This window comes from Nicotiana attenuata, chromosome 6 (assembly GCF_001879085.1).
Source record: "Nicotiana attenuata strain UT chromosome 6, NIATTr2, whole genome shotgun sequence".
Classification (NCBI taxonomy): Eukaryota; Viridiplantae; Streptophyta; class Magnoliopsida; order Solanales; family Solanaceae; genus Nicotiana; species Nicotiana attenuata.
Genome location: NC_031994.1, coordinates 65,135,046 through 65,159,671, shown reverse-complemented (window position 1 = coordinate 65,159,671; position 24,626 = coordinate 65,135,046). Strand labels below are relative to the sequence as shown.

The window sequence follows — 24,626 nt, the reverse complement described above, 5'->3', positions numbered from 1 at the left end:
GAACCCGGTGTCACAAGTGCATGAGCATTAACTAAGAATTTAAAAATACAATACAATAACTGTCCGGAATACAAATTTGGACTGAAAAGAATATACAAGTACTCTAAAGGAGACTCTGCTGGCTGCGGATTGTCTCATAAGATGAAGCTCACCTAAGTCCTCATATCAACCGCGTCGCTGCGCCCATAGAGCCACTACATATGTATATGCCTATACAACAAAATGTACAGCAAGTGTAGTATGAGTATGAAAACAATGCGTATCCAGTCTAACCTCGAAGAAGTAGTAACGAGAGGTCGACTTCGACACTTATTAGTGGTCCAGTAATATGATAATAAAAAATTCTAATTAAGTATGATATGCAATAATAAGACTCAGAACAAGAAATAACTGAACAAGTCTTCACCATATTTAATGACCTAAATCACTTCCTTCCTTTAAAACATATGGTACCAATTATAAAAGGGACTTCCAGTTCTATAATCACACACAAATTCCACCGAGGATGTTCGGCCCAACAACAACAATCCAGTAAAATCCCACTAGTAGGGTCTAGGGAGGGTACTCTGTACGCAGACCTTACCCCTACCCCGAAGGAGTTGAGAGACTGTTTCTGAAAGACCCTCGGCTCAAGAAAACAAAAAGACAAAAGGAGACAATACTAGTATCACCACGGAAATCATAGGAAATTGTGCACTGCCGAGGGTCGAACGGCGCGAACCATAGATGCATCTATTACCCCGCTTGTGAATCATACATGCAACGCAGTCAAATGTAAATTCAAGGATTTTCCCCAATCGTGAATCATACCTGCGACGCGGTGAAATATACAATATAAATTTAAGGAATTACCCCGCTCGTGAATGATACCTGCGACGCGGTCAAATATAAATTTAACATTTAAATCATAAGCCTTTCTTTATTCCTATAAATATAAAGACAATTCAACTTGAAGCTTTTAAGGAAATTACCCCGCTCGCGGAGCATATGTGCGACGCGAAGGTTACACACAGATCTCTTAAGTTATTATAATATTCCTCAGTCCTTTTTCAAAAATACGAAGTTCAATGAAAACTCTTAACATCTTAACTTCCTCAATTTAAATTCCTTTCAACACAATTATTATGCAACCTTGATCTTGTTTCTTCTCAAGGCAAAAATAACCGTAAACCAAATAGCAAGGACAACGAGGCATTATGTAAACCTAAACTACCCGGACATAGGCATAGCTAATAGCTATGTACGGACTCTCGTCACCTCGTGTGTACGTAGCTCCCCATAAATAGAAGCACATATTGAATCATTTCACCTATGGGGTAAATTCCCTCTTACAAGGTTAATAGGAGACTTACCTCACTCTGAAGTTCCATAACCGTCTGCCAAGCCTTTCCAAAATCACCCTCGAGCCCACGTGGCCAGATTCTGAAATATTTTGAAGATAAAAATTACCCATAACATTACGAACTAAATATATAATTTATTCCCAATTTCATGTCCAAAATCGTGGTCAAAATCTAAGAATATAAATTTCTAGATTTTTCTTCAAAGCCCCAAATTTCTCCAATTTCCATGCTTAAATCCGTATATAAATCATGTATTTTAACTTGCAATATGTGGGAACAACTTACCTTGTGATGCTTGAAGAAAATCTCCCCTTGAAGCTCTCCAAAATCGCCCAAACCAATTGAAAATGGGAGGAAAATAGGCCAAGTCCTGTTTATAAAAATCCTCCTCTGCCCAGCGATCCTCGCACCTGCGGTCACTTGACCGCTTCTGCGATTACGCAGGTGCGCAAATGTTCTGCTTCTGCGGTCATCCCCCAGCTGCCCACTTCCGCTTCTGCGCCTTCCTTTTCGCATGTGCAGTCTCGCTTCTGCGGCGAGATGACCGCATCTACGGTCTCAGCACTTCCCCACAAAAATCGCGTTTGCGCCCCTTTGGCCGCTTCTACGACTCCGCACCTGCGGCCAAAACCTCGCAGGTGCGGTTACACCAGATGACAGCAAGCTTAGCAAATCTTCACAAGGCCGAATTCAATCCGTTAACCATCCGGAATCCATCCGAAGCCCTCGGGACCTCAACCAATTATACCAACACGTCCCAAAGCACATTACGAACTTAGTCGAGCCTTCAAATCACATCAAACAACATCGAAATCACGAATCGCAACCTGATTCAAGCTTAATGAACTTTAAAACTTCAAACTTCTATGTTCGATGCTGAAACCTATCAAATCCCGATTGACCTCAAATTTTACACACAAGTCTCATTCGATATTACGGACCTACTCCAACTTCCGAAATTAGAATCCGACCCCGATATCAAAAAGTCCACTTCTGGTCAAACTTCTCAAAAACCTTCAAATTTCTAACTTTCGCCAAATGACTCCAAAATGAACTACGGGCCTCCAAATCCACTTCCGGATGCGCTCCCAATACCAGAATCACCATACAGAGCTATTCCCAGACTCGGAATCTCAAACGGACATTGATAACATTAAAATGCACTTCAACCCAAATTTTATGAAATTCCTCCAAAATTCCAACTTCCACAATAGGCGCCAAAACGCTCCCGGGTCATCTAAAACCCGATCCAGACATACGCCCAAGTCCAAAATCATCACATGAACCTATTGGAACTTCCAAATCCCGATTCTGAGGTCGTTTACTCAAAAATCCAACCTTAGTCAATTCTTCCAACTTAAAGCTTTCGAAATGAGAATTTTCTTTCCACACCAACTCTGAACTTCTGAAATTCCAATTCCGACCTCGCATACAAGTCATAATACCCGAAGTGAAGATGTTTGTGGCCTCAAACTGCCGAACGACGTGCTAGTGCTCAAAACTATCGGTCGGGTCGTTACATTCTCTCCACTTAAACATACGTTCGTCCTCGGACTTGCTAAGAATTGCTCTGGAGTTGTCAGAAATCACTGGTTAACACCTTGTACACCCACCCGTGCTATCACCACTCAGTTGAGCACATTAGCTCTAGCTAATCTGAAGATTTTCCCTTTTACTTAGCCAAATAGGCATTAGAGCTCAATCCCAACATCCAGAATTCTCTGCCAGGCCTGCTTCCATCATACGAACACTGTATCAATCTCTATGTGATGCACCAATACATGTTTGCATACCTTTGATGAATCCACACTATGCGCTGCATAACTCACATAACCATAATCACATCCTCCGATAACAATAGCCGAAATCTCACGAATCCGATGCTCAAAATGCACCTCATGACGCATATAGTCCTGTTCCAACTCTTGCAATACTGCCACGACGGAAGAGATGCGTAGAAACTCATAACCAACTGCCGAGTCAACAAATCATTGAGTCTCTCCTCTTGACTAGAATCATCACCCCATTATGAACCAGATAATGGTATTTGCTCTTTAATATGCTTCATATAATCCGATCGCACTGATCCCAGATCCAATAATCTCATCTTGCCCAGTACGAGTTGCTCAGGCAATAAGCCACCTCATACGCTGCCGAAAGTCTCATATGATGCAATAATGTGCCAATAAGCTACCAACTCGAATGTGATACATAAGGAAAATGAACTATGGAAGGGACTACTCAACCTACGTAACTAATTAGACAACCGACAAGGTGTTATGAACTTTTTCTTAGAAAATGGGAAACAAAACACACAAAATAGATATAGGGGACTGTACTCAACATCACACTATTGCGGCGTGCAATCCGATCCAAACAACATACCAGTGGCGGCATGCCACCCGATCCACACGTAAAATCTATATAAGCAGATACTTACCGAGCTAGAATGCTCATTTCTACAAAATATCTGAATATCCGCCACAAGCACACTAAGTGCATAATTCTATCCCTAGGGAGACAGATAGCGCCATACGCTAAAGTAATCGAGCACAACTAAGGTGCAATATATGATTTGTATCTGGAGAGCCATCCTGCTCACATAAAACCATCGCTACGCGGAACCTCAACTCATAAAAAATTTATCAAGCCGTTTCACAACTCACACGACACAATATAGTATTACATGAAATAGGCGACGACGAAATAACATCCAACGTCCGAATACTCCTCCATAAGGAGCGCTATGCTGAAATGAATACATCCGGCCTGATATAGAGCCCACGTTCACATTTAGATTCATCCACATACCTCAAGCTGATTCTGATCGTACCGCACTAGGCTGGTAACCTTTCAAGGATCCATAATACCCCTTCTTCCCATGACATACAAGAGCAACCGTCGATCTGGAACAACCTCCACAGCCCACGACATAATGAATCGAGCACCCTTCAGGCATAAATTCTCACATCCAAGATAGTACCAAAAATCTCCACACTTGGTTCTAAATCTCCAATCAATCAAGTGACTACATGTCACACATATACAATCTTCCCGTGGGATACGCTCCCACGACCTTCCGCACCAGGTAACAAGTCTGCACATCCTTACCGCCCGCCATATTAATGCGGTAAAGCAAATTAAGAATCCGCAACTAGTATGCAGAGCCTCTTACACAAGACACCGATCTCGGGTGACGCTGAAGACAATACAAGCCTACTCTAAACATCTAAATTCTTTTCCTGCTCGTCCGAGCTCGTGACATCCTTGTCAATATCGAACCGCAACCTCGATCCTCAAATTTCAAATTTCATGCCGCTCACTACACCTAACATGCCCATACGCGATAGTACAAGAATTTTACTATGACTCCTGAACCACTAATAGGGTAAACACTTCATCATGTAGAAACCTTTCACTTAACTTATTTCAGGAGAATCATTGGAACGCGTGACTGAATTCTCATATCCTTAGAAAATACCAACCTCAAGTAGTGGTCTAAACTACCATAACTCTTCCGGTATCCATCTACACATAACATGCCATAATACTCAAAAGCCTCCAAATAAAATCAATTACGGCGACCGTCAAACCTCTTACGTACCGTCACGGATCACATGAGTAACTTATCACGCTGAAGGAACTGCTCATTGCCACCATCGTGCTGATTCAACCATTGCTAACCGATCTGACTTCTTCTTATTTACCCTGGACTTGCCTTAGGAATAATAATAGCTCCATTCAAAACATAGCGAACTCAATCTGCACTTGTCCTGAGTGACCTCATTTCACAAGACCACATTGTCTCAAAACCCACGAACCATTCCATACCCTCATTGTGCACATAATCGCGTCTTCAACTGGTATACCCATTCTGATAATTCTTCTATAAATCCAAAGTTATTTCCTCTCATTCCTCTTATACTACACCGCAGACATGAGATAACATAAAACACCCCAAGCTCATTTATCATAATCCGCTGCAAAAGCTCGATACTCAACCATACTATGGACTCGAAATCCTTAGGCACCGCACTTTAACCCGCCAAATCCCTCGAAATTATTTCTGTTAGCATTTCACGAACACTCTGAATCACTAGCCATATGTACATATTCGACCTCTTACCAGTTGACCAGTAGAATTCTTCGTAGAAGCTTCATCAACACCATGCGATCGTTAGCCTGCTCACAGGAGATAACCCACATGTGGAAATTACATGTCGACATCCTCCAACATCGCTGCACTGGGTACAAATACTACAAAATCAGTAACCCATCCTGAGCCCATGCTCATTCATCAGCCGTACAAGTCCGTTCACCCATCATGGACATCAACCAGAGGTGCGCCAATATCTTCCGATCCAAGGTCATTTTGTATCTTACTTCATATCTAGCAAACTCCTTTTGGTCGTATCCTATCTCCCGTCGTATAATAGCCAATGTTCCAAATTAAGCCCGTAGACCTAGTCACTGTCCACCATGAATCCCAAATTACTCTAAATCACTGCTCGTGGCCTCAAACCGTCGAACGATGCGCTAGTGCTCAAAACGAGCGGTTGGGTCGTTATAGTACCCATTAAGCGGAGTACATTGAGCTTTGAGGCAAAATGTTGGCAGACCTTTGTGTGCAACATGCTTGACTCATGCCAGAATGAGAACAACTTGCATGTTCCGCGTGCAGTTCTAGTGGCTTCTATTATGGCCGGGTAGCCTACCAATGTGGGTGCCCTGATGTCGGCCAATATCTCTTTATTGGGGGAGGGGGGAGGTGTGGAGTTTATTTGAGTAAGCATTATCCCTAATGTTTAACAAAATAAGAGTGAAAGGAGAGAGGGCTTAGAAACTCCCTAAGCATCCTTGAACATCTCAGTGTCCCTAATAAAAGTAAGCATTGTCCCCAATGCTTAACAAAATAAGAGTGAAAGGAGAGCGGGCGAAGAAACTCCCTAAACATCCTTGGACATCTTAGTGTCCCCAGCAGCATCAACTCCTGTTGTCTCAGCCAACTGTATATCATCATCATCATCATATCTGGGAGTGGCGGGAGTGGCAAACATCGCACGCACTGCGTCAGCAAGGCATGGCTACTCAGACTGGCCAGTTGGTGCAACCTGTGCAGATGGATCTGGGGCAGACTGGTGTGGGTCAAGCAACATATCAAATGGTAAATCCCCATCTATAGCTAGTCGACTCACCTATTTCCTCAACTTATCCACTGACTTTTTGCTGGCTTAGGATTTTCCCATCTTCTTCATTTCTTTAGTCAAGTCCTCAATAACTAAACCATAATGTACTAGAGTGTCCGTGATCAACTTCTGGTTGTCCAGAATCTTGCGCAGCTTCTCATCAAGCTCAGTAGAATCATGCAGTGCCTGTGTGGAAGACTGCCCTTCAACAGTACTAGATATCTCAAACAGCTTTGAAGTAGCTGCCTCCATCCAGTTGTTGAGACTCGCCAATGTTTGGGAGACTCGCAAAGCAAAAAATGGGCATGTAGGAATGGGCACCGGCCTCAGAATCGGAGTAGGGATTGCCCTGGGAGCTGCGGGAGGAGTTGTGGACGGAGCTGAAGATGGTGGCGGAGGCATCACTGTTGCACTGGTGGAGGGCTCAACTGATGTAGATGGAATATCAGCTGTATCGGAAACTACCACTATCGGCTCATCAGACTGGCCTGTAGTAGTACAAGGTTGAGCACTCTTCTTCGGGTTGGTCGGATCCTGCAGTGAGTACCACTCATACGGCTTCTTTGGCTTCACCTTCATATCAAATGGAAAGGGCTCTACCTTTGCATCAGTGAGGTACTTTGTAATAGTGATGGGGTAGGGGTAAGTTGTGTTAATCTGCTACGCTACCAAAGAGATGTTGGCCGACATCAGGGCACCCACATTGATCATAAATTGCCCAAAGTAGTAAAGTATAACGGTTACAACACTAAAAACTATAAAACTTGCCCTATAAAAGTGTTTCCCATCTATTTATAGTGGCCCAAAATTTGCTGACAAAAAATGTTCTTCGGGAGGTTCTATGGACGCACAATTCTATGTACGGTCCGCACTTTCCTTAGCTCTGTAGGTGGAGGATTTCTACAATCGCATAATTCAGTTTGCGGTTGCAATTCAGCTTCTGCGGCCGCACTTTTCCTTCTGCGGCTGCACTTTTGGAAAATGCTTCACATTTGGTCATTTTGCACACTCTATGAACTTTTTAAATTCTTGTCAGTGCGGCCATATCTTGCGGCCACACAAATTGTGTGCGGTCCGTGCTTTTCCAATCCTCCTCATAGCTTCAGGTAGTCGATTTGCGTTCGCATAAGTAATTCTTCGGTCCGCACTTTCTTTTACGGACCGCACTTTTGGCTTGCTGCACACCTTCCTGCCTTATGAGCCGAAACACTCCTTCTGGAGTTAGATTTCTTCGTTGTTCAATTATCCAATATTTCAGCAATTTACGTAATTTCATTAGTTTTGGGAACAAAAATCAACACTTTTGGACTAAAACTAAAGCAAGAAGCTACTAATAATTGGTTAAAATCCACACTTATCATAAAGACAATTTTTTTTCTTGGTCTACAAATTGAGGATATGAAAGATAAAATTTTGTCCATCATTCAACATCCACTCAAAATATCTTAAAGAGATTCTATATGGATAAAACACATCGATTGAGTACCCCGGTGGTTGTGAGATCACTTAACATAAATAAAGATCCATTCTGACCTCATAAAAATGATGAAGAGCTTCTTGGTGCTGAAATACCATATTTTAATGCAATTGGGATATTAGTGTATCTTGCCAATAATTCTCGACCAAATATAACTTTCTCAGTAAGCTTGTTAGCAAGATTTAGTTCTTTCCCAACACAAAGACACTGGAATGACATTAAGCATATATTTGCATTCCTCAAAGGGACTATTGAAGGTTTATTTTATTCAAATGAATCCAAGTCATCATTGATTAGTTATGCAGATGCAAGATATTTGTCAGATCCACAAAAAGGTCGATATCAGTTAGGCTATTTATTTATAGGTGGAGGTACAACCATATCATGGCATTCAACGAAACAAATTGTGGTTGCTACTTCTTAAAATCATGCTGAGATAATAGCAATTCATGAAGCAAGTCGAGAATGCGTTTGGTTGAGATCAATAACCCAACACATTCATGAAACATATGGTCTTTCTTCGAAAGGGAATATTCCAACAACATTGTATGAAGACAATGCTGCATGCATAACTCAACTGAAAAAGAATATATCAAAGGAGATGGAACAAAACACATTTTACCAAAATTATTTTTCACTCATTATCTTCAAAAGAATGGTGAAATAGATGTTTAATACGTTTGTTCAAGTGATAGTTTTGTGGATTTATTCACTAAGGTATTACCAACCTCAATATTTGAGAAGCTGATATACAAGATTGAAATGCTTTATATTCGAGACATTAAGTAATGTTTTCATCAGGGGAGTAACTACGCACTGCACTTTTTTCCTTAACCAAGATTTTGTCCTCCCACTGAGTTTTTCTGGTAATTTTTTTAACGAGGCAACAAGCAATGTATATTATAAATAACTATGTACTTCCCAACTGATTTTCTCCTAGTAAGTTCTTAATGAGGAATATTATTTTTACATGGGCATTCAAGGGGAGTGTTATGAATAATTTGTTGATATGGATCCCCATGTGTACGAATAACTTATTAATGGATTCTCATACTTTTATGTTCATCCCATGTACTATTTTACAATAGTAAGTCTTCATATTTTATGCCTATAAAAGGTTACGTAAATGTCAATGGAAGACACACCAGAAAAAGTAAAAAACTAATTTTTTCTATCGCTGTTTCTTATTTAGATTTTATTGCGTTTATTTCATAACATAAATGATTTTTTTTCCTCAGATTTTTTTAAGGCAAGTCCTTCAAAAACTCATTGGCGCCTCGGGAGAAAAAAAGAAAAAGAAAAAGAAATAAACTAATTGGCGCCAATAACTTGACCCGACGGTCCAAATATCAACACTGTTCATTTGTTCTTGAAATAAAATCCTAGGGTTTAAGGAAGAGTGAGAGAACTGAAGCAAAACTGAAAATGTCGGAGCCAATCTCGTTAATGGATATCGACGACGACAAAATCGACCCGAAACCAAACAAGGGTAAAAACATAATCTTTTCAGGCTCAACAGCTGACCCGAAAGCAGTTCCTTGGGTCGAAAAGTTTCGTCCTCAGTCCCTCTCCGACGTCGCTGCTCATCGCGATATAGTTGAAACCAGTACGTTACGTTTCTTAATCTCTGCGAATTATTAGTATTTTGGACTGAATGGAATTTCGTAATTGATGTTTTTTTTTGGGAAAAGTTGATAGGCTAGCGAGTGGTAATAGGTTGCCGCATTTGCTGCTATATGGACCTCCTGGAACTGGAAAGACATCTACAATTCTCGCGCTTGCGCGGAAGCTATATGGGTCTCAGATACACAATATGGTTTTGGAGCTGAATGCATCTGATGATCGTGGGATTGACGTGGTGCGCCAGCAGATTCAGGATTTTGCTAGTACTCAGAGCATCTCCTTTGGGTAAAATTCCTCTTTGATCCCTTAACTTTTTTCCTTTTGGTATTTGAATGGTGGTGCAACTTTTAGTGGTCTTTTACTTGGTTAGCAATTACTTACAGAATTTGTCCTATTAAGATTTGGTGAACAATTTAGCATTCAACTCTGAGTACCTATATACATGTATAGGCATGGGCGGATGTAGAGTAGAAATTATGAATTCATTTGAACCCTGTAATTTTAGGGCAGACCCGCATATGCATTAACAAGTTCACTAAATAAGTACAAATAATAGATTTTGGAACCCACTAAATCAAAGCGGTTGTGGTAGAATTTTGAACTATAACCCATAAGTTCAAATACTGGATCTGCCACTGTGTATAGGCACATCACGTTACCAATTTGGCCTCCACTCAGACTTGTGGTGTTATCACATTATTTCTCGTTGCATATGTGGAATTTTTGTGAGACTAAAAGATGAAAAAATGGGACATATAGCAAATGAGTTAAGGCGTCAATTTTACTTTTGAGGGAAGTAAATTTGAGCTTGATTTTTGTCTTCATTTAGTGCTAAGTCAGCAGTGAAGCTAGTACTATTGGATGAGGCAGATGCAATGACAAAGGATGCACAGTTTGCCCTGCGTCGAGGCAAGAAACAACCCCTTCCTCATGGTGAACTTAATATCTGTGTTATTCTTGCAAAGCTGATTGTTGTGGGATAATTTCCTTTGCAGTTATTGAGAAATATACAAGAAACACTAGGTTTGCACTGATATGCAACAATGTCAATAAGGTTATTCCTGCCCTACAATCACGATGTACACGGTTTAGGTTTGCTCCACTTGATGCAGTTCATGTATCTGAGCGGCTGAAACATGTTATTGAGGCTGAAAGGTGAGTTCCATTTTATCTTTGAAGTCAACTAATTGCTATAATATTCTGCGTTACTTCATGTTGCTCAGTTCCTTTGGAAAGTTGGTAATGTAAAAGTGACCTTGTATTCTTCTGTGGTGGGTGACTGCCGTAGTGATTGGAAATATTCTGAAAATAGGGCATAGATACTTTCTGCTCTATTTAGCATAGGCAACCATTTTGTTCTTTTGTTAATGTAACACATTGTCTTGTTATAGGCTTGATGTCCCTGAGGGTGGTTTAAAGGCACTTGTACGACTGAGCAATGGTGATATGCGAAAAGCTTTAAACATTCTGCAGGTCCAAACACCTCATCTTTTTTCTTGGTTATATGTAGCTTTGAATTATTGTGGCCGGAGATTTCACATTAGAAATCAGTTAATTTGTTTTCTTCTTGCAATCTTCTGGTAGAAATTTCGCTCTCCCCTAATCTTGCTTGCACCGCACTTTCCACCACATAAAGAGAAAAAAAGAAAAGAAAAGGAGTTCTGGAGCTATAGGTAAAAGGGGAAAAAAAGAGAAGGAAAGGTTGTTTGGGATGCTGTTAATCTTCATGCAGTTATAAATGAGACAAAAATTTATTAGCTTCAATTCACCAAGCCTACATTTGGGCCTGTGCCATGTGGAGAACTCTAGGGCAAAAAGTAACTCCTTGTACCTTATTCATGTATGTAAGAAGTGAGAGTTTATAGTTACTTATACCCATTACTTGAGCTTTTCCTCGAGGTCTATCTTGTAATGTTATGCTTGAGGCTAGTTTAGGATGACTTGTTAGGCCATGATAGAGTCTAGAGACTAGAGGTGACACCTGCAGTGAGCTAATTATGGTGATTGGGGGTGGGGTTCTTGCTTGTTTAATGTCCTTTTTAACATATGAAATTGTTTCCAATATACTTTTTATCAGTTGATTTCAGTGAGGAGGACGTTATGCTCTGTTAGTTGTCTGGAGGAGAACGTTCTTGGTGAAAGAAAGAAGTCGTACCTATAATATTGTTTCGGGCATGCAGGAAAATTAATATGTATCTCTAGTACTTAGATTAACTGCAACTACATCATTTACTAACGATATTGAATCAGTCTAGCTCTTGATTGGCATTGATATACCATATACACATTGGTGGAGGGGTTTGTTATACTGACTCAGAAAAATGGGAGACTGTTTTTGGAAAACTGTAAGGTGTTCGATGTGCTATTAATCCCATGCAAGAAATTTTTTAAGCAACTATTTAGTTCGTTTCTCTTCAGGCAAGTGGACTATTATTTGTTTTAGGATTCACTGTCATTAACTTTCAGCTTTATGCAGTCAACGCACATGGCTTCTCAGCAGATTACAGAAGAAGCTGTGTATCTGTGCACTGGAAACCCATTGCCAAAGGACATTGAGCAGATCTCTTACTGGCTTCTGAATGAACCCTTTGCTATCAGTTGCAAACGTATTCCAATGAGTCCATTCTATCTGTACTTTGGTCCATTTTATCTGTCTGTCGTTTGGTCCGTTGAAGCCTGTTAACTTATTTTTGTAAATAATTGTTAATAGGAATATCAGAAATCAAGACAAGAAAAGGATTGGCTCTGGTGGATATCGTGAGAGAAGTAACCATGTAAGTTCACATATTTTTTGGCTCTTCAGTAACAATTATTTGGTTTAGCTCACCTGTGCTCATATAAACATCAGGTTTGTCTTCAAAATTAAGATGCCGCCAAATGTTCGGGTTCAGCTGATCAATGAGATGGCTAATATTGAGTATGTATCCCAGGTCCTCTTTCTTTTTGATTGTTTATTGCCTTTGCCTTGTGCTAGACTAGCATTGCCGGTGGATCTATAGAATTGAAGGCTAGCTTAGGGTCAATTTTCTCATTTACTCCCACTTGTAATGTCGACCAAGTTTATCTGTGGAACTTGTAGCTAAATTATTATGCTACATAAGATGAAATTGGATATTTCTTTAACCAGGCGACCTACTATTATGGATTCTCTGGCTTCAGAATGGTGCATTGAGCCTGTCTCAACCCCCACTGGTCACTCACTCCCCTGCAGCAAAAAAAAGGAGTGAAAAAACCTGTTTGCTTTTAGAAAGAATTATCCGCCAAAAATAGTCATCATTGTCCGGGAAAAAGTAGTCTTCAGTGGTTTTATATTAAAAATTAATGGGAGTACATAATAGTTTTATAAAAGCACTGTGAACAGTTTCTATTCCTTTTAAGTAGTTATTTATTTTGACATGTTAAATATCCCCTTCTTGAAGATGGGCTTAATGTCCTTATTCTTTTCGTCCGCCGTCTTTGTTGGGAATTTAATTGAATTTCCTTGTCAAAAAAATTAATTGAATTATGTTCCTTAGGTTATCCTACAGCACTGTGTAAGTAAATGCATTTTCCGGTTCGCAGGTATAGGTTGACTTTTGGTTGCAATGATAAGTTGCAGCTTGGATCACTGATTGCTGCTTTTACACGAGCAAGATCTGCACTTGTTGCAGCTGCGAAGTAATTGTGCTGGACAACCTGGTGGTTTGCTCTATCGGCTGAAAAATTTGTGATGTTTTAAGATTTTCCCCACGCAAAATATTGAGAGCGTAGGTTTAAAGCTTCTTGAGGTAGTACGGTGGAAAAGTTCCTCCAGATGTAAAGAGCAAATGTTTTACTGGTGCTGACTGTGCAGACAAGTGCTTAGGCGTTCTTGTATGCTAGCTAATTTATTTACAAGCTTTGCTGCGTTATGAGGTTTAATTTGTTTTTCCGTTTAACTTGTATAGTCTGTGCTTGTATATTCCGTGCAATGCTGTCTAGATAATTTGTGCTTTGGGTGGAGCCTTGCTAACTTTACATGGGGAACATTTCATATTCCATTTTGTCGCTAACCCTAAAGTGGAAAATGACCATATTCCATATTGTGTGAGCGCATATAGTGATGAAAGAATATACTGTTGCTTGAAAGACTCGTACGGAAGAAAAGAGGAAAAAAATGAAACCCGTGAACCATTTTGGAAATCCAGCATATCTGTTCTAGGACCAAGCTTTGGCTCTTGCAGTAGGTTTGCTTTGGTAAATGCGATGCTGGGATGTACAATGACCATTAAAGCAATAGATTTGTGAGCCAAAACGGATGGTGCTTTCTTTTCAAGATCTCTTTTAATATTTATATACTCTGCTAAGAGCTACAAGATAATCTGTACGACGTGGAGCTCAAACAGCCAAGACTTAACATTGTGCCACGAGAACTTCTCCCTTGACTTCTTTTTCTGTCACAAATATCTGGAAGTTTTTAACACCAGGGGCAGTAATGCTTTCAGTACTACAAAACTGAACCTTCAGCAGATATCCATGTTTTCTTGCATTAGCCTGTGATGCAAAGAGATTGTTGTTCGTTATGGGATCATATAACATCTCTTAATGCTCACCATGGAATTGTACAACTTCTCTTGATGCTCTATCGAGGGGTTGCCATGTCCAGCTCTGAAACGGGGCCTTAAGTCGCATAATATCTGTCTTGGTTCACTTCACACTTTCATTAGACGTCCTATTGGACCAGGTAATCTCAACATCTAGAGTCTGGGAGGAGCCATCCTTGTCGCGGTCATGGCTGAGGCTGAAAACACCACTGTGTATGCCTTCACTCACAACTTTATCAATTTGAATCGTTACAGTGCCAAGCGTAGTCTGAAAAATAGCAATTTATGTCAAAATTGTGAGAGATTGGTTGCACTCATCTCGTCCTACTGAGAGCTGCAGAAATTTTCGTAAGAGTATTTATTTGCTGCTTTTTGCATATCTTCGTTTTCAACTATTAGTAGTAGTACAATCAGACCTTATTGCACATTGTAGTTGGAGTTGAATTGGATGTTCTAAATTTAGGACACTCCGTAAATAAAACTAAATACCTTTCCAAAAGTAGCTTTGCTTTTGCACAAGATGTGCAACTTTTGTCCCTTCGGTGGAATGTCAAAGGCCCATGTGAATCCTTCGTTCCATTCGGGGGATGTATTGCGACTCACTACCTGATAATATACCAGATTGTTAAAATGAAGTGTATCGCATTAGAATTTCAAACTGAAAAAAAACTTCTCTGTTAACACTTCAAATTTGACGAATAGCAAAAACCTTTTATTTCAACAACAATTACAATGCTGACTCATTACCTTGGTTTGTCGTGCTGGACAATTGCCGATAGTCAATCGACAAAAAGCATTTGTTCCTCCCATGACATGTCTTAGATTGCTTGCACGCTTGATGGTGACGGTCAAACAACCTGGTAAGCAATGTAGCAGGCTGTCTGCTCTTTCATGGAAACCGTGTGGGCAAGTTTTTATCATCATTTGTAGGATGGGAATCGCTTCAGCTGCAACCATTGCTTGAGATTTTGACACATCAATTGGCATGGTTGACCAGGATTGTTTGAGTAAGCATAATGTGGTCAACACTGAATCCTGAGCAGCCTCACTACCAGATTTCAATGCTGCCACCAGATGAGGGATACAAAGGGTCGCAGCTTCAGAAATTTGGAGCTTGGGAAAATTAGAAAATATATTATAAATGCTCGTCAAGATCTCTTCATTAGTAGTTGCTGTGGCACAGGCTTCCTTCTCTAGCGCAGCTGCATACCAATGTATTGCAAATGTTTTAGGCGGTAAGCTGGCAAAGAAACACTTGTACAGCTGTCCATGACTGAACTAGAACATAAGGAATGATAAGAACAGAACAAAAAGTGTAGGTTGAGTTATCTGGACAATTAAACTTGGAAATTGATGTGTCATTCATGAATCAGACTGATTTACTGTGTCAGTTGAAATGTTAGATGTAAAAGTATAGCATGGGAACAAATACAACGCCTAGAAAACATCATACATCTAGTTATTTTCATAGATTGGTTTATTTTGTCCTGTAGCTCTCGGTTTCAGGTCTATTTTCTCCTGTTCTTAAATTTTTTTTGGCAGTTGTGCTGTCCTTTGAAGTAGTAAAAAGGGTTAAGCAGACTGAGTAGCATTATTAGTTTCACGCTCCGACAATCTCATGATGGTCCTCGATCTTGGAAAGCCAACTTATAAATGGCCTATTGATCACTTCCTAGGTGATGCTGAGAAGCTTTAACTTTTTGTATGGGCTTGAATGGAACTCCAACTTGAAGGGACACTTGAATCAAAAGATATAAAAAGTTTCACATCCTTGGGAAAAATATGGTTACACAGGATTAGATTTATAGACTCTTTCTGGTGTTAAGCAGTCGCATATGATGTTCATCTCAAGTAGGTCCTGATAAGTTTCCTGTGCAATTCTATTTGCTACTCATGTTAATGTATTCGACACAACTGGTGACATGTATACATGCTTCAAAGAATCATTGAATGAAAAAAGGAAATAAATAGTTTATTTAATAAGCAAAGTACCTGTCAAAGATCTGATGAGTTCATTTGATGCATAGTCCTTAAGTGTGTGATTTGAGAACAAAAATCTTATGAGCAGAGCTGCCTGCCCTGAAATTTCTGAATTAGGGGATTGAAGCAGTTCTTGAACTACTAATATTCCACCCGCTTCTGCCACAGCTCTCCTGTTGGTTCGACTGTGCATGACAAAATTTTGCAATGCACAAATTGCCACCATTTTCATTTCTTCCGTTGGTTGATCTTTAAGCAAACTTATTAGTGCTCGACAGGCAGAGACAGAATCGCTTGCTCTAGCAAGTCCTTCATGCTGGGAGAGATCACCAAGTGACAGAGCAGCAAGAAGCCTTCCGGATTGCGATTCAGTCTGTGGATCTAGCAAATATTGTGACAGAGGTGCTATTGCATACTTAGATACCTTCAATTCCCGTATTCGGACGTTGTTGAATAGAGCTTCAAGCAGTCCTGCTGATGCTTCTTCAAACTGGTGAGATCTTAGCAGATCTAGAAGAGCATCTACAGCACCAGCTTCAGCCATGAGTTCACCACTTGATAACTCATTCTTTTCATGAACTATCAGAGCATTAAGTGCAAGAGTAACAGTGCTCTCAGCTGTTGAATACAGCATCTTTACAAGAACCACCAGGGGAACCTTGAAGTAGTAATCAGAGTTAGACCGTAGGACATTGCAGAGAATCATAGCTGCTGACTCCCATAATGTATCAGGAGGTTGTGGGTCATCTTGAACGATAATCTTTGCAAGCTCAAAAATGCCACCTGCATCAGCAACTTCCTTTGGCCAGCTTAACGAGATACTTTCCAAAGCACTAATTGCTGTCTGCTGTAAATTCAAAATGCCAATGCCTGCGAGCTGCACAAGGGGCACTACTGCATTTTTTGTTGTTATATCTTGCTTAAAATGCTCTTGGGCAAGGAGATGGGATAGCAATTCAGTCCCAAGCTGCTGGATGGCTTGAGCTGGGGATTCAAGAAAGGAAATCAGAGGTTCAATGACCTGGCTGGGAGTAAGTTTTAGAGTTGCAAGACACTGTGGCTTCTCTAGAATATTTACTAGAGTTTGCAAAGCGCTGTGCTGTCCCCACAATCCAAAATCCGACCGCTGCAAAACCGTAAAGAGAGGTTCTATGATTTTTGCGGCAGATGGACTTCTCGAAATAGCACTACTATTTGTCAAGACACGGAAGAGTTCTGCAATTGTGGAGCACAAGGAACTGGATGAAGTAGGGAGTAGCTCAAGACAATTTTCAATTATTCCTGCTTTCACCATATCCAACTTGCGTGGAGTTCGGTCTTTTCCCAGCTTAATAAGTGCAAAAATACTCGCTTCAATGAGCCGATGGTTCGATCTGGAAATCAGATGAACCAGAATATCAACAAGCTCATACGTTGATGCAAGCTCCACCTGATGCTCATCTTCCAACAACCTCTCGAAAGCACAAACAGCTGATTCCACTGCTCTTTCTACATCTGATTGCATAAGCAGTACAAGGGGCTCTAAGCATTCAGAAGCAATAGGCAATGCTCTGATTTTTGGATCACCAAAAAGTACAAAGCATAATTCAGCAGCATCACTTTTCAATTCCATTGGAGAAGACGAAGACAGAATTTTGTATAAACTCTCAAGAGGATTCCCATTTACATCAGCCATCGCTGCTGCCTTTGATTCATTTCCTGAAGTCAACTTGATCAAGGAACTAAGGGCAGCATATTGTTCACTTTCTGATGCAGTATCAAGCATGTCAGCCAAAGGCTGAATTGCTTGAATTGATGCTTCAGAATCTCTAATGTTCTCATTATCAAAAAGTTCATCTAAAGCCCTCGCAGCACTCAGCCTTGCACTCCTTGACCCCAAACGTAGGACAGCAATCAGTTGAACAGAACAACTAACTGCTGCTTCATATTGAATAAGATCAGAATTGCTAAATATAATCCTCAGTAGTTCAGAGATAGTTGCCTCAGTCAAGTCCTGAGGGCTCAAAGATAGGTACTTCGCTAGAGCATCCAGTGCGCCAGCTTCTGCCATGATTGATTTATTTGCATCATTACCATCGGCAATTTGGGTCAAGAGACGAACAGCTAATGGGGGCGCACCTGGTCTATCTGGAAGTGGTTTTAACAGATCTACCAATAAAGGGATGGTTTTGCGTGCAGCGGAACCAACTCTCACTTCTTCAATTTCAAAGAGGACTTCCAGAGAAACCTGATCGGGTTGTCTTACTAATGAAAATTCTTCAGATAGAGCAACAAGATTTGGCATATCAATTTCAATGTGACCAATCAAGCTTATTAGACCAGTGATTGCACCTGAATTTGCAACAGTAAGATTTATTCCCTTGTTTCGATGACAAACAAGACTGGCTATTGCCTGAGCAGCAAAGAATCGGTCAATCATTTCATCTGATTTCAGAAGAAGTGCAAGGGAAGGTATAATGCGCATGGTTGTTGGAGAGGATATAATGTTCGCATTCTGGAATAATATAGCTAATAGCAGTGCACTGATCCACATGCCTTCTGCATCTTCATACTCTGCCTGCCATGAGAAATATCTCTTCAGTACGGTGAACAAATATAAACTTTAAGCGAATCATGAGAACCAACATTACTTCCAAAAGACTAAATTGAATAAAGGAGACACTCAAAGAAATGTCCTTTATTATCCATCTTTTATTGATTTTATTAGCTGAACTTTCATTGATATCTCTCTGTGCCGGAAGAGAGGGTAACTTAAACATTCAAGGTTGCTAGGAAAAGTTTTCCATTTTACCAACTCCAGTGGCGTTATTAATGATAAGCACACATCAAGAGTATATTGACTATGCGGTGATCCAATGTAATATGAAAACAGGAAAAGGACAGAGAAGCTAATAGAAAGAAGAAGAAAATCTGCATTTCAAATATTTTTGCTCTTATAATGATTTACAAAAAAGGAACTCGGCTTAGCCAGTACTACTTCCTTCGTGTACATTTCTTATATGAATAATATGGCAGGTGATTAGAAGTAGTGAAATAAAATTTTGTTTTTTGAGAAAATTCCAGAAGTAATGAAATAAATGAATTATTGACTTCTTTAAACAGTTTCATCGTGCTGACCGCATAGGCGCAGACAGCCAAAGAGTCTGTTATCAAAAGCCAACCTATAGAAGAAGTAACAGGCCCAAAGCTCAAAAATTGGAAGGACAAAAATAGTTGACGCTAAACAACTTATATTTCCCAAAGTGGAAAACCAACTCTAGTTATCTTAAAGAAGAGGCATTCACACAGCACAAATGGGCCAAAAGGAATGAAAAAACAAACACCAAGAACACCAAAATGGTATAAAATCTACCTGTGGATTGGAACTATGTCTTGCAAGCTTGTCAGCAAGGGCCTCAAGTCCGCCAGCTTCCACTACACTGGATTTGTTCTTCACTTGAAATGATGAAATTATTGAGAGCAACCAAAGGGCAACCGTACCTCCCAAAACCGTTGCTGGATCAGGAACCTCAAACTCATTTCCTTCTCCAAATGGAGTTCTTTCTGTGAAGCCCCTAGGGGTTCTGACTTCAATTTCTAGGGAAGAACAAGTAGAGTTCTGCTTCATCATGTCAACTAATGCATATATAAGAGGTTTCAGGTATCCAGATGCATCAAGCGCATTCATTGACTGAAGTTTGTGCTCCTTGGCAGCACAAATGACCAATGCGGTTCCACCAACTCTTACTTCTAAAGTGCAAGAATTCATTATTCTATCAGCCAATGCACCTATAGACCTTGATTTTGATACTAACAGGTCACCCAGAGAAACCGGTTGATCTCCACAAAGCCTTGATAGAATTTCTATTGCCTTATCTTGGACAAGGGGAGATCCCTCACAAAGGCAATGTACAAGAGGCTCTAAACTAGATGGAACTTCAGCAAGGGCAGTGCATGGACGGTAAGTGGAATCTGTGCTTTGTTTTGTCCTAGCCAAAAGTGCAATAACGTCTAAAGCATTTGCAGCATCAGTGCCATCAACATTCATCTCCTTTAATGATTCCACCATAGCAAGAACAGCAAATCGACATTGAGCACTTCCGTTGAATACATCTTCCACCGGAAAATGGCTCAACAGCTGATGAAGGGCACGTGCCGCATTTCTCCTACCTTCTGATGATCCTTCTCCTAAAACTCTTGTCAAAGCTGAAACAACCTCTTCATCCAGTGCTTGCGCAGCTGTCTCTGGATCAGACAACAGATTGGCTAAAGCAGCCATTGCGGTAGCTGCAGAATCAATGGATGCTGTTTTGGCTAGCTTGATTAATGTTTTTATATGCCCTTCAGCAATATAAGGCATCTTGTTTGTAGATTTTGCTTTTGATGGATGGGATAAAGCACGCAAGGCTCGAGCTGATTGTGTTGCAACAGCTGGAGAATTGCTACCCAGAAGTTTCATGCAAGGATTAACCACTTCATCTGTTGCTAGACTATCACAAATATCATGTCGAGAGCTAAATACATCTGCCAGGACAGAGGCAGCATATACTTGAGTCTTCTCATTTGAGGAATTAAGAACCTGGACAAGCGACATTAGCCCTTGGTTAGCAGCAGCACCTTTATTCACAAGGTCACTATGAGATGCCAAGGTAAGCACATGTCCTAACACCTTAGTTACATGGACCTTTGAGCTTGGTGAATCTCCCAGGAGCAACACTAACAAATGATTAGTGGTAGCTGAATCAGCCTCTGTGATTAGCTTTGTTAAAGCCCTAGCTGATGCTTCTTGCCCCTTTGATTCACCATTTTTGAGAAGCCACAATAACGCCTGTATAGCTCCAGCACTTCCAACACAGGCACGAATGTCTTCACTATGACAGCAAAGGTTATGAATAATATGTGCTGCGTCTTCCCTAGCCTTCTGAGACCCCATTTCTAGTAACTTGACCAGTGGTGGAATCCCACCAGCAGCAGTAATTGCCCACTTGCTCTCGTCAATTTGGTCAGTTAGTATTGCAAGCATTTCAACAGCATACTCTTGATGCTGTTCACTGGATAACCCCAGCAGTGATATCAGTAACTGAATTCCTTCCCTCTTTCCGATTGCTTCCCAAACAGTCACTCCATCACAACATAAACGTAATAGGGATAGTATTAAATACTCTAGTGCATCACCACTTGCCATTGTCGTGAGCCCAATAAGAGCCTTCTTAGATTGTGATTGGTGGACCATTTTTGACAGATAAGCGTTGCCATAAAGGCTTGCCATAGCCTCAAGAAGACGTTCCTGAACCAACTTATTATCCCGTGGCTTTAGGAGCATTGCAAGAATATTCTCAATTTTTGTCGCAACAAACGGTTCTTGTTCTGCGTTGTGCTCAATGACCATAAGAGCATAAGCAAGTGCTCCAATTATATCAGCCACTGGAGCAGCTAACCTTGGAGACTGAGCAAGCTCACCCAGATATAGTAACAGAGGAGACATTCCGCCAGATATATTGGCTAAAGCTTGTATTGCATGCCGCTGAAGTTTCTCTCCTCCCTCACCTTTCATTCTTTCTTTAGAAGGAGAAATAACAGCTCCTATAAGTACTGGGACACCCTGTGAGTCAACAACAACTTTCTTTGCTTTGGCTGATTTTGAAGTAAGAATCTCTAAAGCCTCAGCTGCGCTGGCACGTACAGAAACATCATTTTGCTGAGCTAATAGGCTAAAGAGAGTTTTGATTGCTCCAGAATCAATTACTTTTGGGATGCTATCACTGAATGCGTGCATCATACGGGCCAATAAAGAAGCTGCATTTGATTGAGTGGAAACACTATTAGAAGAAAGAAGTCTAACAATAATGTCCACTCCACCAGCCTCTAATGTTGTCCTCCAATGTCCATCTTTATCACCACAAAGATTTCTCAAAGCCCCAATAAGAAATCCTTCCACTGCTTTGTCCTGCTTCTGTTTTGGATTCAGCTGCTCCCACAAAGTTGGTACAACACCTTCGGTAATGAATATACTCATGCCAATATGATCATCTGAAACTCCACTAGATGACACCGTAAAAATTGCTTCTGCAGCTGCTTTCCTTGCTTCAGCTGAATCTGACTTCAAAAGTGAAAGTAGAGGCGGAATACATCCACCTAGAAGCACCTTCAACCGTATGTCTTCATCTTTACACAATACAGTTAAGGTTGAAGCTACATTGACTTTTGCCAAAGGAGTTCCATTTCTGAGAATTGATAAGAATAGTGGCATTGCTTGGCCATGTGAACCAATAAGATATCGTGCTTCTTTTCTTGCTTTGGCTATGCCTAGAAGACGTGCTGTAGTAAGTTCTTTTTCGTGTTCGGATGATTGATTCACATGCAGCTGATCAATAAGTTGAGTAACCCTTGACAGTGTCTTTTCCGGATCATCCATTTCTGCAGTTTCATTGGACTCCCTGAAAGTAAATAACACCCTTGAATTATCTGGATAACTCATATTTTTCAATAGGTTCTAAAATAATTCATATTATGCCTCATAAATTCATGGAAAAGGATAAAAAACCAAGTTATGTGGAAGTGAAATTTTCTTTGAGAAATTAACTGAGAGGTCATAAAATTTTGTCACCTATATATGCCAGATGCTCAAAGTGTCTCTACCCTAGGTGTCTCTAAGGCAGAGGCGGATCCAAGATTTAAGCTCTATGAGTTTAATCTTTAAGGTTCTTTGCACCGAACCCATTGTATGTTTAAATTTATGGGTTTATAATTACTATTTTTTTTGCAATTTTAATGGATTTTTACACATAAATCTATGTTCCGTGCCGAAAGTACTCTATATCTACCTCTGCTCTAAGCTCCATACAAGGGAACAAAAGATGAATTTAGAAAGCCCAGCTGCGAGATACTGATACGTTCTATCTCTCCAGGTAAAATATAGAAATTGATTTTAACAAATCTATAACCACAAGAACTACAAAAGTGCAGCTAGAAACACAGTAAAGAGAGGAAGAAACCTGCTCTTCTGAGAAGAGGATGAAAATTTCTTGTCCCTTAATTCAGGGAATGAAAACTTTGACATTAGCAACAAGCCTCCACCTTGATACTTTGGTGGTTTCCTACAAAGTGTAACTACATTGTGTTAGTGAAGCGTTTTGTTTAGCTTGGTTACTATATGCACAAAATATGAAAAGTGTCGATACATCATCTCAAAAGTTCTTCATTGGAAACAGAAAGTAGAAGAGCTATTTCTTAATCATTTCTTACCCCAAAAATTTCATAATCACTCTTTCTCTTTAGAAGCATTAAATTTCCATTTTTGTTGCTGCATGCAGAAATATTCTAATTTCACACTCCTATTATAATGAAAATGATTAATTTCCAAATTCCCACATAGTCCAGTTAGTCCACAAAAATACCATTTCACTAGCATAAAATTCAAGAAATCTACTTAATTAAAAACACAAACAGCCACGCTTAAATAAAAATTCCAGGAAATGCTAGGTAAAAGAAAAAAAAATATGAGAAAGAATTTTGCATATTTACCTCACCTCCAAAATTTGTTATAATGCTGCCAAATTCAGCTCCGCTGTTGCTCGCTCTCCAGGGTTGAAAACGAGGAAAGAACCGAAATTTCCCCTCAATTTAAGAAGTACATATAAATAATATGTACGTATATGCACAAAATATATGTATACAGAGAAATATTTATTTACATATACGTATGGTGTTGTACAGGTGAACCAATGGTACAACAACGCTTTAGCCAGAAAATCTGCATTGCATAACCCAAAACAAAATTGTAGAAAGCATCAACAGCAATTCAAACAAAATATATATACATGCAATTGCAGGTAATGAATATATAAATATTCAATGAACTCACATATATTAATGTTTATAATGCATATAATTTGGTCATGTTGTGGTAATTATAGAGATTGAAACCGAATTATGAAAACATTTGAAAAAAAGAAGAAGAAAGATATGGATGATAGAATGAGAAGAAGAGCTTCTGTAGAATCTACAATCTAGCAAATGAGAATTCTTCTAGCAAATGAAATGGAAAAGAAATTGTATTTAATGAATTCTCCTCAAGACATGAAATAATAATTAAAAAAATAAAATATTCGAGAAAAAAGTGGTAAAAAAACTACCTTGGGAAATTCTAGTGTTGAAGAAGAACATCGACAATGGAGTGAGATAGGAAGGTGTAGAGAGAGAAAATAGGAGAGAGAGAGAGACTCTGTATTCTGTTTTTCTTCTCTCTCCGTGTCTTTCACTTTCCTGAGGTGATTTATTTACGCCTATATTTTTCCCTCATTTTTAACTTACTAGCTACCAATTAATTATACATATATTATCTCAAAATTTTAAGGAAATTAATGAGATAAGTTAACATATTATACATAGATGTCTGGTAAATAACTGAATATATGTAGAACAACTCTCTTTGACAATCAAACCTTTTCTCCTTTTGATACTCGCTATAGTTAAC

At 39.8% G+C, this 24,626-nt stretch overlaps 2 protein-coding genes across 4 annotated transcripts; one reads left to right on the top strand and one right to left on the bottom strand.

Annotated features, from left to right (window-relative positions):
* LOC109227116 (replication factor C subunit 5) lies at window positions 9,353-13,546 on the top strand. Its single transcript, XM_019392144.1, has 9 exons — window positions 9,353-9,612; window positions 9,698-9,914; window positions 10,459-10,538; window positions 10,625-10,784; window positions 11,021-11,102; window positions 12,106-12,235; window positions 12,340-12,403; window positions 12,478-12,546; window positions 13,191-13,546. Exons 1-9 carry the CDS (start codon window positions 9,432-9,434, stop codon window positions 13,288-13,290), a joined length of 1,083 nt encoding a protein of 360 aa, XP_019247689.1. The 5' UTR covers window positions 9,353-9,431; the 3' UTR covers window positions 13,291-13,546.
* On the bottom strand, window positions 13,709-24,384 carry LOC109227115. Of its 3 annotated transcripts, none has more exons than XM_019392140.1 (8): window positions 24,286-24,384; window positions 23,675-23,903; window positions 23,146-23,247; window positions 19,524-22,587; window positions 16,184-18,728; window positions 14,939-15,393; window positions 14,681-14,797; window positions 13,709-14,459 (listed from the first exon to the last, which is right to left on the bottom strand). In XM_019392140.1, exons 3-8 carry the CDS (start codon window positions 23,208-23,210, stop codon window positions 14,295-14,297), a joined length of 6,411 nt encoding a protein of 2,136 aa, XP_019247685.1. In that variant the 5' UTR covers window positions 23,211-23,247; window positions 23,675-23,903; window positions 24,286-24,384; the 3' UTR covers window positions 13,709-14,294. The 3 variants fall into 3 exon arrangements, with proteins under 3 accessions (XP_019247685.1, XP_019247686.1, XP_019247688.1); XM_019392141.1 differs by having other exon boundaries at window positions 23,680-23,903; XM_019392143.1 differs by lacking the exon at window positions 23,146-23,247.

What these genes read in the sequence shown, in the direction of transcription:
- LOC109227115 (XM_019392140.1), bottom strand. Translation starts at nt 23,210, where the DNA reads ATGTCAAAGTTTTCATTCCCTGAATTAAGGGACAAGAAATTTTCATCC. An exon ending in TCCTCTTCTCAGAAGAGCAG is followed by an intron (nt 22,588 to 23,145) that starts GTTTCTTCCTCT and finishes ATTTACTTTCAG; the next exon opens with GGAGTCCAATGAAACTGCAG. An exon ending in GACATAGTTCCAATCCACAG is followed by an intron (nt 18,729 to 19,523) that starts GTAGATTTTATA and finishes TTCTCATGGCAG; the next exon opens with GCAGAGTATGAAGATGCAGA.
- LOC109227116 (XM_019392144.1), top strand. Translation starts at nt 9,432, where the DNA reads ATGTCGGAGCCAATCTCGTTAATGGATATCGACGACGACAAAATCGAC. An exon ending in ACTCAGAGCATCTCCTTTGG is followed by an intron (nt 9,915 to 10,458) that starts GTAAAATTCCTC and finishes GTCTTCATTTAG; the next exon opens with TGCTAAGTCAGCAGTGAAGC. An exon ending in AAGCTTTAAACATTCTGCAG is followed by an intron (nt 11,103 to 12,105) that starts GTCCAAACACCT and finishes AGCTTTATGCAG; the next exon opens with TCAACGCACATGGCTTCTCA.